The sequence below is a fragment of the Carassius gibelio genome, chromosome A18 (assembly GCF_023724105.1).
Source record: "Carassius gibelio isolate Cgi1373 ecotype wild population from Czech Republic chromosome A18, carGib1.2-hapl.c, whole genome shotgun sequence".
Classification (NCBI taxonomy): Eukaryota; Metazoa; Chordata; class Actinopteri; order Cypriniformes; family Cyprinidae; genus Carassius; species Carassius gibelio.
The window spans coordinates 12,812,602-12,825,202 of NC_068388.1; the positions used below are offsets into that span (position 1 = coordinate 12,812,602).

The 12,601-nt window shown below is 36.8% G+C and overlaps 1 protein-coding gene across 1 annotated transcript in view; it reads left to right on the plus strand.

Annotated features, from left to right (window-relative positions):
• LOC127933861 (ras-specific guanine nucleotide-releasing factor 1-like) overlaps positions 1–12,601 on the plus strand; it is a 39,827-nt gene that overhangs the window by 25,527 nt on the left and 1,699 nt on the right. The window contains exons 12-26 of the mRNA XM_052530890.1: positions 498–640; positions 790–872; positions 1,378–1,626; positions 4,378–4,748; positions 6,469–6,588; positions 9,023–9,193; positions 9,288–9,394; positions 9,816–9,928; positions 10,098–10,158; positions 10,794–10,897; positions 11,290–11,374; positions 11,502–11,699; positions 11,919–11,998; positions 12,156–12,273; positions 12,362–12,430. Coding sequence (XP_052386850.1) covers positions 498–640; positions 790–872; positions 1,378–1,626; positions 4,378–4,748; positions 6,469–6,588; positions 9,023–9,193; positions 9,288–9,394; positions 9,816–9,928; positions 10,098–10,158; positions 10,794–10,897; positions 11,290–11,374; positions 11,502–11,699; positions 11,919–11,998; positions 12,156–12,273; positions 12,362–12,430 — 2,072 coding nt within the window. The remainder of the gene's footprint in view (positions 1–497; positions 641–789; positions 873–1,377; positions 1,627–4,377; positions 4,749–6,468; positions 6,589–9,022; positions 9,194–9,287; positions 9,395–9,815; positions 9,929–10,097; positions 10,159–10,793; positions 10,898–11,289; positions 11,375–11,501; positions 11,700–11,918; positions 11,999–12,155; positions 12,274–12,361; positions 12,431–12,601) is intronic.

Genomic DNA, 12,601 nt, shown 5'->3' on the forward strand with positions numbered 1-12,601 from the left:
AAATGTAGATGCTTTACAGATTTGAAAGATGTATTACTCTTTTCTGTATGACTAAAATGACAGAGTATTTTAAGTGCAAGTGAGCACACCGGCGCCTCCATCTGTCATACTGTGAGCGCGCTACTGTTCAGCCTTCACACTCCGCACAGACACTTATAGCGCACATTTTTCTAGGTTAACATTAGATTGAGCGTCCATGTAAAGTTGCTACTACTTACATATTTTAAATTATAAGTAATAATTTGAGAGAGATGAATGATAGGCAAGCAGTTGGATGTAGGCTATACCACAAAATCCAGTCATTAATGATTTGTCCGTCACGGACTGCGTGACCACACCACTTCCTGTGGATTTTTTTTTTTTCTGCGACTAAGCCACTAATAAAATTTTGGTCGACCCAGCATCTTCTTGTCAACTATTAGGGGGCAGCCCTTATCACAACAGACCTCCTCTAGATTTATTCCAGAGGATCACTAAGTTAAATTTTTTCTCTTCAGCCAAGTCAGACAAGGGTGGTCAGGACATGGAGCACCTGGATTTTAAGATTGTGGTGGAGCCCAAAGACAGCCAGTCCTTCACCATCATCCTGGTGGCCTCCTCGCGACAAGAGAAGTCGGCCTGGACCAGTGACATCAGCCAGGCATGTCTGCTCACATCAGATAACACTGAGTGATCCACACAGCCCTGGGCAAAACCTTCGCCTTTTACTCGCGTCCTGTGGTTCAAATACTGTCCTCACACTCTTTTCTCTCTCTCTCTCTCTCTCTTTTCTTTCACTCGTTACTACAGTGCATAGATAATATTCGTTGTAATGGGCTGATGATGAACGCCTTTGAGGAGAACTCTAAAGTCACTGTGCCCCAGATGATCAAGTAAGCACTTATTCTCACACTGGAAATAACTATGCTTTTAGTTATTGAATTGTTTGTAAAATGTCTATAAAACATAGTCAGTTTCTGCATTAAGTAGATCAGCCTGTTTTTTATTCACAGTCATACATCACCTTTGTATTTTAATGACACTTGGCACATTTTGAGAAGCCTGTATATCATATTATATTATAACGTAAATTATAGCAAAAGAGACATAATTGCTGAGATTATTTATATTATAATTTACTTACATATTAATTACACTTGTATTTATTTATTTATTTTTCCCATTACATAAAACATTTATGTAAAATGAATGTAAAAAATTAATTGTGTATCTTATTTTAAAACAACTTGCTCATCTAAAAGACCTGTTTTTGGGCTTGGCCGTATTTATATTTTTTGACTAGTAAGCTATTTTAAAATATATATATGATTATAAAGCCATATTGTGGTGCTTTGTATACATGTAAATCCCATCTAATAATCTGTGTCACATGTTTAGGTCTGATGCCAGTCTGTACTGTGATGATGTGGACATCCGCTTCAGTAAGATGATGAACTCGTGTAAGGTGTTGCAGATCCGCTACGCCAGCGTGGAACGCCTGCTGGAGAGGTTGACTGACCTGCGCTTCCTCTCCATCGACTTCCTCAACACCTTCCTGCACTCCTACCGTGTGTTCACCAGGGCAGACGTAGTCCTTGACAAACTCATCACCATATACAAGAAGCCTATCAGTGCCATACCAGCCCGGTGAGCCACACGGCTGTTTGTTTTTATTATACAGAAAATGATATTACAGAGGTTTTTGTTGCAAATGGCATTCTTATAAGCTTGACATGCCCAGAGATGTCAACTGTAAACTGCTCTCATGTGCAGAGCAGCGTGTAGCAAGAGTGTGGTTTTCAGCACTGTCTACAGTCTACAATACTGATTAAGTTGAGCTTAAAAACTTGGTACTTGCGTTAGAATAAAGCTGACTGAAAAAGCAGCATGGCATTTTGTAGTTGACTAATCGGTCTTGAGGAAGCCCTTAATGACAAGGTACAAAAACAGCAGAATAGAGCAAGAATGAAATGAAATGCAGGTTTTAGAAGCTTACATGCTTTCTTAAAGGTACTCCTTAAATAATAAATATATTAACATTATTACAATTTAAATAACTGTTTATATATATATATATATATAGAGAGAGAGAGAGAGATAGAGATAGAGATAGATAGATAGATAGATAGATAGATAGATAGATAGATAGATAGATAGATAGATAGATAGATAGATAGATAGATAGATAGATAGATAGATAGATAGATAGATAGATTTTAAATCTAATTTATTCCTGTGATTGCAAAGCAGAATTTTCAGTGTCTTCAGTGTCACATGAGCTTTCAGAAATAATTGCAATATGCTGATTTGCTGCGCAAGAAACATTTCTTATTATCACAGTTGAAAACAGTTGTGCTGCGTAATATTTTTTGCGGAAACTGCAATACATTTTATCAAGATTTTTTGATGAATAGAACATTCAAAAAAACTTTAATATTCTGTAACATTATAAAAGTAGGCCTATATACTGTCACGCTTGAGCAATTTGGTTTATCCTTGTTGAAAAAAAAAAAAAATATATATATATATATATATATATATGTGTGTGTGTGTGTGTGTGTGTGTGTGTGTGTGTGTGTGTGTGTTTTGAATGCACTGTAAATATCTGAAAAGTCTAGAAAAAGTATAGTCGACCTGTTTAATTAGTAGTTGGAGGACCTATCATGATCCATCCCTAAATCTCAGCTTTTATGCTGTCTGATGGACTTGTATCTTGGCACACATATATCAATGCACATGGGGCTCTTAGTTTAGCACCAGGACTTTTTTTTGCTGGATTTGTATTCTCGTATGAGAGAGATTGTTTTGGTGTGATAGGAGAGAAGTCACTCCAGTGTGTGTCACCCTATAGTGAGAGCAAGCAAGCGAGCGTCTGCGTAGCGTACGGGATAAAAGGAGAGAAAAGAGAGTGAAATAGAGAGAAAACCAAAGGGGAAGGTAGTGAGATGTGCTGGAGTTGCTAAAGGCTTGCGAGAGGTCACACTAATGTGTCGCCCCGCTCTATGTATGTGTGTGTTCTGCTGGAAACAGCAGTAATTGGGCCCTGCTTCATCGCCTGCGTGCCTGCCTGACTGAAGCATCTCAGCGGGGCTCTGTCGCCATCACCTTAGCAACTGGCCACTCTGCTGCAGGACCCCACCCTCCGCCCGTGCCGCATCTGCGAGATTAAATATTTAGTGTGCACGTTTTGCAGCCAGAGCAGCCTCTCTCAGTCTCGGCTTCGCATGCGCTCTGTATTTTCGTCTTGCTTTGTGCATCTCCTCCTCCGGTTGGCTCTAGAGACGGAGATCCAGGCAAATCGGTAAGAGCCGGGGACCTCCCACACACCCACAGCCGGTAGCACCCACTCTCCCCTGGGCAGACTGCATGGCTGTGATGCCTCCCCAGACCTCCCCCGCTCAGCTGCCCTGCCTCAGCTCCAACGGTCATCCAGACTGTCATAAGTGGGGCTATTTCTGTGCAGGCATGACGTGTAGGGGTGGCTCGATGTGTGGGAAAGCTTCTATGCAACACTCTCCAACCTTATAGAGAGATGTGAAGAGTAGGCTGTTTATGGTCCGCAGAGACGCTTTTCTCTGTCAGAGCATACACCCTGAGCACACCACACAGCGTTCTGAAGCCATTATCAGCTTATTCATGAGCTGCAATGAGAGGCAAATACATTACTGTTGTCTTTTTGTAGGCTAGAGATGTGCCAATGGTGGTTTTCTAAATCTGCGCTCATTTAAAGGTGAAGCGTGTCATTTAATCTCTGTAGTGACACTGAACTGAGTGTTTTCAGGGAGGATCCCATTGGTTGAACAGATTTTCAAACAAACAGCTCTTTGAGTTTCGTTTGAAATGACCAATAATTTGCTCAACCAATCATCTGAGCTAAGTATTTGGTCACATGAAATGACAAAGTCTTTGACATTTGAATTTAATGAGCCTGTTTTAATGCTGAAAAAATATATATAGTTTTTTTTATATTCATATATTTATTTGATCATAATTTGTGATTTTTATTTCACACGATACTTCACAAAACATTCTAAAAAAGCTAATTTGTTACTCAAGAAATATTTCTTATTATTGTCAAAGTTGAAAACAGTTGTGCTACTTGATATTTTTGTGGAAATTGTGATGCATTCTTTCAGGATTCTTTAAAGAATTTAAAGTTCAAAAGAACAGCATTTATTTAAAATAAAATAAAAATGCTAAACTTTAAACATTATTACTGTGACATTTAATTAATTAAATGCACCCTTGCTGAGTACTAGTATTAATGGTTGTATATTTCACCTATATATTTAATTTGACATTTTTAAATTCCTTATCTGATATTGCATGTCCATGTTTGACAGCCTCAGGTCACCAACATGGTCATTAACCCTTCCTCCTGCTCTTTTTGACAAATAGATCCCTGGAGCTATTTTTCGCGAGCAGCCAGAACAACAAGCTCCTCTACGGAGAGCCACCTAAGTCGCCCCGTGCCAGCCGCAAGTTCTCCTCCCCACCCCCGCTGGCCATCACCAAGACCTCGTCCCCCAACCGCCGCCGCAAACTGTCCCTCAACATCCCCATCATCACCGGTGGGAAGGCTCTGGACCTGGCTGCCCTTAGCTGCTCCCCCAATGGCTATGCAAGCATGTACTCAACCGTGTCCCCTTTCAGCAAGACCACGCTGGACATTAACAAGCTCTACGTGTCCAGCCCCATCACCAGCAAGATTCCTGATGAGGGCGAAGGCAAAACGGACAAAGCTGATGAGGTTTCGCTGAGCAAACAGGGTGAGGTCATACTGCAAATAATTTCAGTAGTTAATATCAATAACAGAGAAATTTCTGTTTCTCAACACCAATTTCAGTAACACAGTATAATCTAATAAAAAATGCTTTATTTTATGAAATAATATATTCATAAATATATTTTTTTTTTTTAATCTAAAAAAATTGTTCAATAAAAAATAAGAAAAAGCATGCCATTGTTATTTATTGTTGTATTTTTGTATTGCTGAATATTTGAGTGTGTATGTGTGTGTGTGTGTGTGTGTGTTATAACAAACTAAACAATGACTTGTACATTCAAGTAGTCAGACAGACTTTGGATAGTGTTATTTATTTTAGTAACACTAATACACTTTTAGGGCCCTATTTTAATGATCTGAAATGCAAGTGTCAAAGCGCAAGTAACTTTGTGGGTGGGTCTCGGCGCTGTTGCTATTTTCCCGGCGGGATAAATGGCTCTTGTGCCCGGCGCAAATCTAAAGTGGGTTGGTCTGAAGTAGCTTCATTATTCATAGGTGTGGTTTGGGCGTAACGTGAAATAAACCAATCAGAGCGTCATCCAACATTCCCTTTAAAAGCAGGTGCGCAAGTTCCATTATGGATTGCTATTATTATGGCGTATTTACCAGGCGCACGCCAGGAGCGGTTCACAGCCGAGGAGACTGATGTTCTTGTAAGAGCAGTGAAAGACAGAGAAGTTGTGTTGTATGGGGATGGGAGAAACCCACCCAAAATACACCACAATGATTTCGTCATCTCATGTGTTAATATTTTTTTTAGTGTAACAATTTATGATTTGCAAAAATAACTGTTGCATCTGTGTAGATTACATGAGCAAAGTGTATGCGCGTTGTGCACGCTATACATTATGGTCAAGCATGCGCCCTTAAAATAGCATAATGAACAACGCGCAACGCGCCACTGACTTTAGACTAGGTTTTTTCTGGTCAGTGGCGCAATTGTTTAATGGAACAGCAAAATAGCACCAGGGATTGTTTGCGCCGGAACACGCCTCCTTTTTTTGCGCTGAACCGCCCAGGGAGCGCAAGTTCATTCACTAGTTTAGCGACGTGCTTCTGTGGAGGGAAAAGCGCGCTTTGCGCGGGTGCAAAATAGGAATGACACATGCGTCGGTGTACAAAGTCAATTGCGCTGGGTGCAAGATAGGGCCCATATAGTTTTTGTTCATATTTAGATTTTTTCAAATATCTTCTGTTTTAATTTGAATTGTTTTTTTTTCTTGTTTTTTTAACAGTAATTTTTTTAATTACTAACACAATATTTGTGTCTTGTATCATTTTATTTTATTGTATCAGTTTTTTTCTCTTTTTTATTTTTATTATTAGGTTTTAGTTTATTTCATTTTAGTAATTTTTGTATCGTACTTCATCTTAACTAAACGAAAAATTAAATAAAATTCCAAGCTGAAATAAAATACTTTTTGTGTGTATATATATATATATATATATATATATATATATATATATATATATATATATATATATATATTTATTTCAGTTTTTTTTATTTCAAGTAATGAACTTTTTTTTTTTACAGTTTTAGTTTTATAAAGGATACAGAGTGTTTTCAATCATAGTATCAGCTTGGATCCAAATCGCATAAAGCAAACTGTCATAATATGGTGGGTTTCTGTTGTGTCATGTGTTCGTTATATCTTATGCATATGAATAACTGTAATGCCTATGACTGATTTTTTTTCTAGACATTTCAGTGAGGGAGGAAAGCGACCACGACCAGATCCAGAGTGATGAGGCAGAGGCTGAGGTGTCGCCCACCAAATCACCCACCACTCCCAAAAACGTCAAATGCAAAAACTCCTCAGGTAGAAGACACTCTGTCCTAGACTTCCCTGCCTTGTTGTTATCGCTCACTGACATGAAAACCAGAGCACCTGCATCTCATGCTGACAGGCCACCTGCACCCTTCAGACCAGCCAAATGTTGCATTTATCAATGGCTCAAAATGACAGATTCGCTGTTTTCAGAAACTGAGTGTTTGATTCAAAGGTCCAGTGACATTCACTTGTTAAGGGTTAACATATTTAGGTATATGTAAAAACTTCATGTTCCTTAGCACTTTTGTATGTGAGATATCTCTGTATTCTGGTCTTTTTTTGTTCCCACGTCGTTCATGTTTTAAAGTACACGCTGTATCTGTAAAGGTCTGAAGTGATCCCGAGGACGTAGATGGAAGCCTCACAAGACACGATTCATTCAAGATCTCATTAATTCTGTAGGTTTAAAAAAAGAGAAAGCTCAGGGAAACGCCAAAGGAGGCGTGAGTAGGTGTTTGGGAAACTTGTGCCATAGCAACCATTAGCATGTATTCTCTCTGCCACCACGGTCGGTGCACTGCAACAACACTGTCTCCTTGTTTTCAAAACTGAATTAAATGGGGTTCACATGTCAGTGATGACCCCATTGTTTCATATGTGTGACACAGTATTGCCGTCAAGCTTTAGAAGGCAGTAGAAGAATAAAGCATGTTTCCGATACTCTTCGTTTTTTTTAGCTGGGGGGGTTCTAAACCTTATCTGAAGTATGCAACAAACAGGTTTTCTTTAAAATGCTGCTTTTGTTATTCTCTGAGGGTCTATTTGAGACACACATCTTAGTGTAATGATAAGCTATTTTTAGTCTCAACCATCTTGAGAACCAGAGCCCTGCCTATTGTCTTGATGAAGACACAGTCTGTGATTTTATGTTTCGTACCGCCACCAGCTGGATGCTTAGATGCACTACATCATTGCAGCATCAACACTCTTAGGCTCCAAAAATATATTTTTAATATGATAACATGATGCATCAGCCTGTGGAAAGTGCTTGCAAGTACACAGCTAACAGTATGAAAATATTGAAATCCAGGCTTATTTTTACAGTCATTTTTGTTTAACAGTCGTTGTGACATTTCCATATGTCATCATCGGAAGCTTTTTCCATTGTGGAGATAATGTCACTGCCTCCATTATTTCTGCATGAGTCCATCTTGTCTTATTTTGCGCATGCTGTACCCTTAAAGAGGAAGCACTCTGAAACACAGTAAATTCACATTTACTTACTCTGGATCTTTTCGTTTTTTTGGGCGACTGGCAGTTGACAGTTTATACAGTATGTTTAGTGTAAGTTTTAGGAACACTGCATTGATATTCTTGATTAATTCAGCTCAAATCTCTTAGTGTACAGATTCAACCTTTGCATTGCAGATCATTTTTAGGCTTAATTGTGTTGTTTACTTGCTTTATTTAATTAGTTAATTGATTAATTAATTAATTTCCTTTCTTACAATATTTAATATTGATGTTTGAGAATTGTCCTTATTAAATAGATAGCTCTTAGATTTCTGATGGTCTGTGTTTTGCAAAATGTTAAGAACATTTTTATTTTTATTTTTTTATTGTAACATTACAATATATTATTTATTAGAATTCTAATTGAATGAGCCACAATCAAAACTGTCGCAAAAGGTGTGCTGGTAAAATTGCTCCTTTACTTTGCAAGCATGAACAGCATTCGTATAATTAACTATATTACTGATTTGTTCAAATTTCAGTAATATTGTATTATTAATTCAGCTTGAATTTGTTAGAGTACAGGTTCAGAATTTGTTTTGTAGATCATTTTAGGCATAATTTTGCTGTTTAATTGTATTATTATTATTATTATTATTTATTAATTATTTTTATTTTTTTACATTTTTGGGACAGATTTTTTATAAAAAATATGAAATCTTAAAATATTTTACAATAATGTTTGAAAAGCTTTCCTTATAAAAAAGCTCTCAATCATGGTGTTGCAAACTGACTGTTAATAAAATTGTTAAATTACCTTGCAACCATAACAAGCCTAATACTACATTGATCTACATTACTTGATTATTAAAATTTAATAAATATTATTATTATTGTTATCCGCATAATTTTATAAAATAATATTATCAGTATTATCAATAATACATTTGATTTAATTAAAAAAAATGTTTACTGGTGTACATTTAATTAAATGTTCTGTAAAACGTAACTGGAAGTTATAGAATCGTACTAATGTTTGCACACTGAACAATACTTGTTAAACTTTTTCCTTTTTGCATATTGAAAATGCCAGTATTTTCTATCACCTGAAGTATGCAAAAGTAGTATCTTTTTTTTTTAATCTCTTAATTGGTTTTGTGTAGCTGACTAATTCTGAAATTAAAGCTAAATTAACCTTCAAACATGCATTTAACAATTGTGTGTGCTACTTGTCTTTCTCTCCTGGCAGAATTCTCTCTGTTCTCGTACAATAATGGCATGGTGATGTCATCCTGTCGGGAGCTGGACAACAACCGTAGCGCCTTGTCTGCTGCTTCTGCCTTCGCCATTGCCACTGCAGGTGCCAACGAGGGCACACCAACCAAGGAGAAGTACCGCCGCATGTCTCTGGCAAGCACAGGTAGGATTCAGCAATCTGTTTCAAACTCTCATAGGCTGTGGATATTTGTTGCCTGAAAGAAGAGGGATTTATGTGAATTTTGATTGGTTATCAGGGTTCCCCACGGATCAGAGGAACGGAGATAAGGAATTTGTGATTCGTCGAGCAGCAACTAACAGAGTTCTCAATGTCCTCAGGCACTGGGTGTCCAAACACTCGCAGGTGAGATTAAGTAAACATTATTGGGTTCCCATAAAACCTTTCAGTGATCAGTTTTTAAAATAAACATTTTAATAAAGGACATTTTTCCCCCCAAATAATCTTTTGTGCAAGGGAAAGGTTTACATTAATGTCAAAAGTTCTTCATGGAACCACAGATGGCAATAAAAGTATATTAAGTGTACAAATAGAAACAAAATGCAATACAGAATTTATTGCATATCCGTGTGGTAGGCATTATTTGTCCCAGAAGGACACATTTCTGCACTGATTTTGATGTGCCGAATTCTGTGGAATGGATTTAAATCTGATAAAATGTTAAAACATCATAATATATGAATGACGTAATAAATAATATCTGCAGAACTTTCTGTGGATTGAATTTGTTTTTGCACACCTGTGTATTGTGTGTGTATGTTTGTAGGACTTTGAAACCAACACTGAGCTCAAAATGAAAGTGATTAGTTTCCTGGAGGAGGTGATGCATGATCCTGAACTCCTGACCCAAGAAAGGAAAGCTGCTGCCAACATCATCAGGTGAGTAGAGTCTGTCTACACCCAGACAGAATCAATGCACTCATGTCGTGTGTTGCAGTAGCTGGATTATCCTGTCCTGCAGTATTTTAGATTTCTGTAGTCTGATAAACTCCTGTTCATGTAATTAAATCAAAGGTTTTGCTTTTTTCTCTTTTTCTTTTTTGGACAGAACATTGACACAGGAGGATCCTGGTGACAATCAGATCTGTCTGGAGGAGGTGCTGCAGATGGTGAGTGGGGAGATTCTGGGTCATCCTCCAAATTACTCAACATTTCATTTCTAAAATGATCAGAATTTACCAATATAGTTTGGGGTCAGTAAGATTGTTAATGTTTTTGAAAGAAGATTCTAATGCTAAATGCTCCGTCTAAAATTTATTATTACAATTGTTTTATATATATATATATATATATATATATATATATATATATATATATATATATATATATATATATATATATGCATTTAGCATGATTGATTATCTTATTTTTAGCAGCCATTACTACGGTCTTCGGTGTCACATAATCCTTCAGAAATCAATCTGATATGTTGATTTGATCCTCCAAGAAATTTTTTTGAAAGTAATTGTGTTTTTTAATAGTTTTGTGGAATCTGTGATATATATATATATATATATATATATATATATATATATTTTTTTTTTTTTTTTTTTTTTTTTTTATTTATTTTTTTTTTTTTTTTCTAAACTTTTAGTGTATATCCAGGACTCCTCTTTTGAGTCTTTTGTCCAATGCTATTATAGTCTATAGTACTGTATATTTAACTGTGTATAAAGTTTTGTAAACTGTGTAGAAATTCATTATTCAGTATCTCATTTAACTTATTGTACGTAATGTTATATAGGCGGAAGGAGGAAAGTCAGAGCCTTACGAGAATCATTCGGCTCTGGAGATCGCAGAACAGCTCACCCTGCTGGACCACCTTGTTTTCAAAGTCATACCATATGAGTAAGTGTGATTATGAATTCATTCTTAAAATTGTGTCATTAATGTTGCTTCAAACATTCATGCTGTTTGTCCATTGAACACAAAAAAAAACATTTTGAAGGATCTTCACTCAGTGTATACCATATGATTGAAGTCTACTATTGACGTCTTTTTAAAATCATACAGTAGATTGTCAGTTCTGCATACAACTTTGATATGGATGACATGAGGGCGAATAGACTATTTTTCATTCTGGGTGAACTATATGTTAATCAAGAAACCTTAATGACATTGTGTGATTAGATTCAACTTGATAATTGAATATTTGTGTAGAAATGTGAAGTATATCATAACCTGTTTATGAACATGCCATCATCCCTACATTATCTTTGTTTTGTTTTTTCCATGAATAGGGAGTTTTTTGGTCAAGGATGGATGAAGAACGACAAAAATGAGAAGACACCTTACATCATGAAAACGACAAAACACTTCAATGATGTAAGTGTTCAGTGTGAAAACATCTGGTTCTAGTTAAGTACAAACTTGCTGCAGTGTATTTGTTGTTGCATTGTTCCACATAAAGCATAATGAACACGATGTCGATATACCTCTGTCTCTTTTAAAGATCAGTAACCTGATCGCTACAGAGATCCTGCGCAGTGAGGATGTGAATGTACGGGTAGCAGTGATAGAGAAGTGGGTGGCAGTGGCCGATATCTGCCGCTGCCTCCATAACTACAATGCCGTGCTAGAAATCACCTCATCCCTCAATCGCAGCTCCATCTTCCGTCTGAAGAAGACCTGGCTCAAAGTGTCCAAACAGGTGTGAAACGGCCTGATAAAACCTCATTGAAATTACGTGAATAGACTTTAGGGTTTAAGTAGGACCAGTGAGTTTAAGACAATAAAATACTATTTACTGGACTCCTCCTGTTGATTCAGTATTGATGGTAATGTATGTGATGTTAGATCTGAAAGTATGTGACAACTGAAAACAGACTACAATCATTTAACACACTTTATTATTCCATTTAAATCAAAGACCAAAACAGTCATTGACAAGCTGCAGAAGTTGGTCTCATCTGAAGGAAGATTCAAGAACCTCAGAGAGGCCTTAAAAAAGTAAGTTTTTGTTTTTTTTTCACTTGCAGTAAGTCAGTACTTGTTGCTGTAATTTAAGTCAGATTCTATATTTGGATTTATATAGATAGGATTTATTTTATTTTGCCATAGCATGCATAATACTGCTTTCTTTTTTTTGTTCTAATGTTTCTGCTAGTTGTGACCCTCCATGTGTGCCATATTTGGGAATGTACCTCACTGATTTGGCCTTTATTGAGGAGGGAACGCCCAACTACACAGAGGACAACCTGGTCAATTTTTCCAAAATGAGAATGGTAGGTCTTTTTATATGCATTTCTATGATGCATGTGTGGAAAAGATTTATAGATATCATTGTGTTATCACATTTACTTTATTTTACAGATTTCCCATATCATCCGTGAAATCAGGCAGTTTCAGCAAACGGCATACAAGATTGACTACCAGCCAAAGGTAATGAACTGATATTGGTCTGCACTGCCAAACTATGAGGTTTCATGATCAGCATGCACAATTAAACATTGGTGGTTAAGTTTGAGCATGCTTTGTTCTGTACATAATCATATTCAGATTAAAAACAGTAAGGCCCTAAAAATCCTTTTGGAATTTGCAGTGTAGGAAACT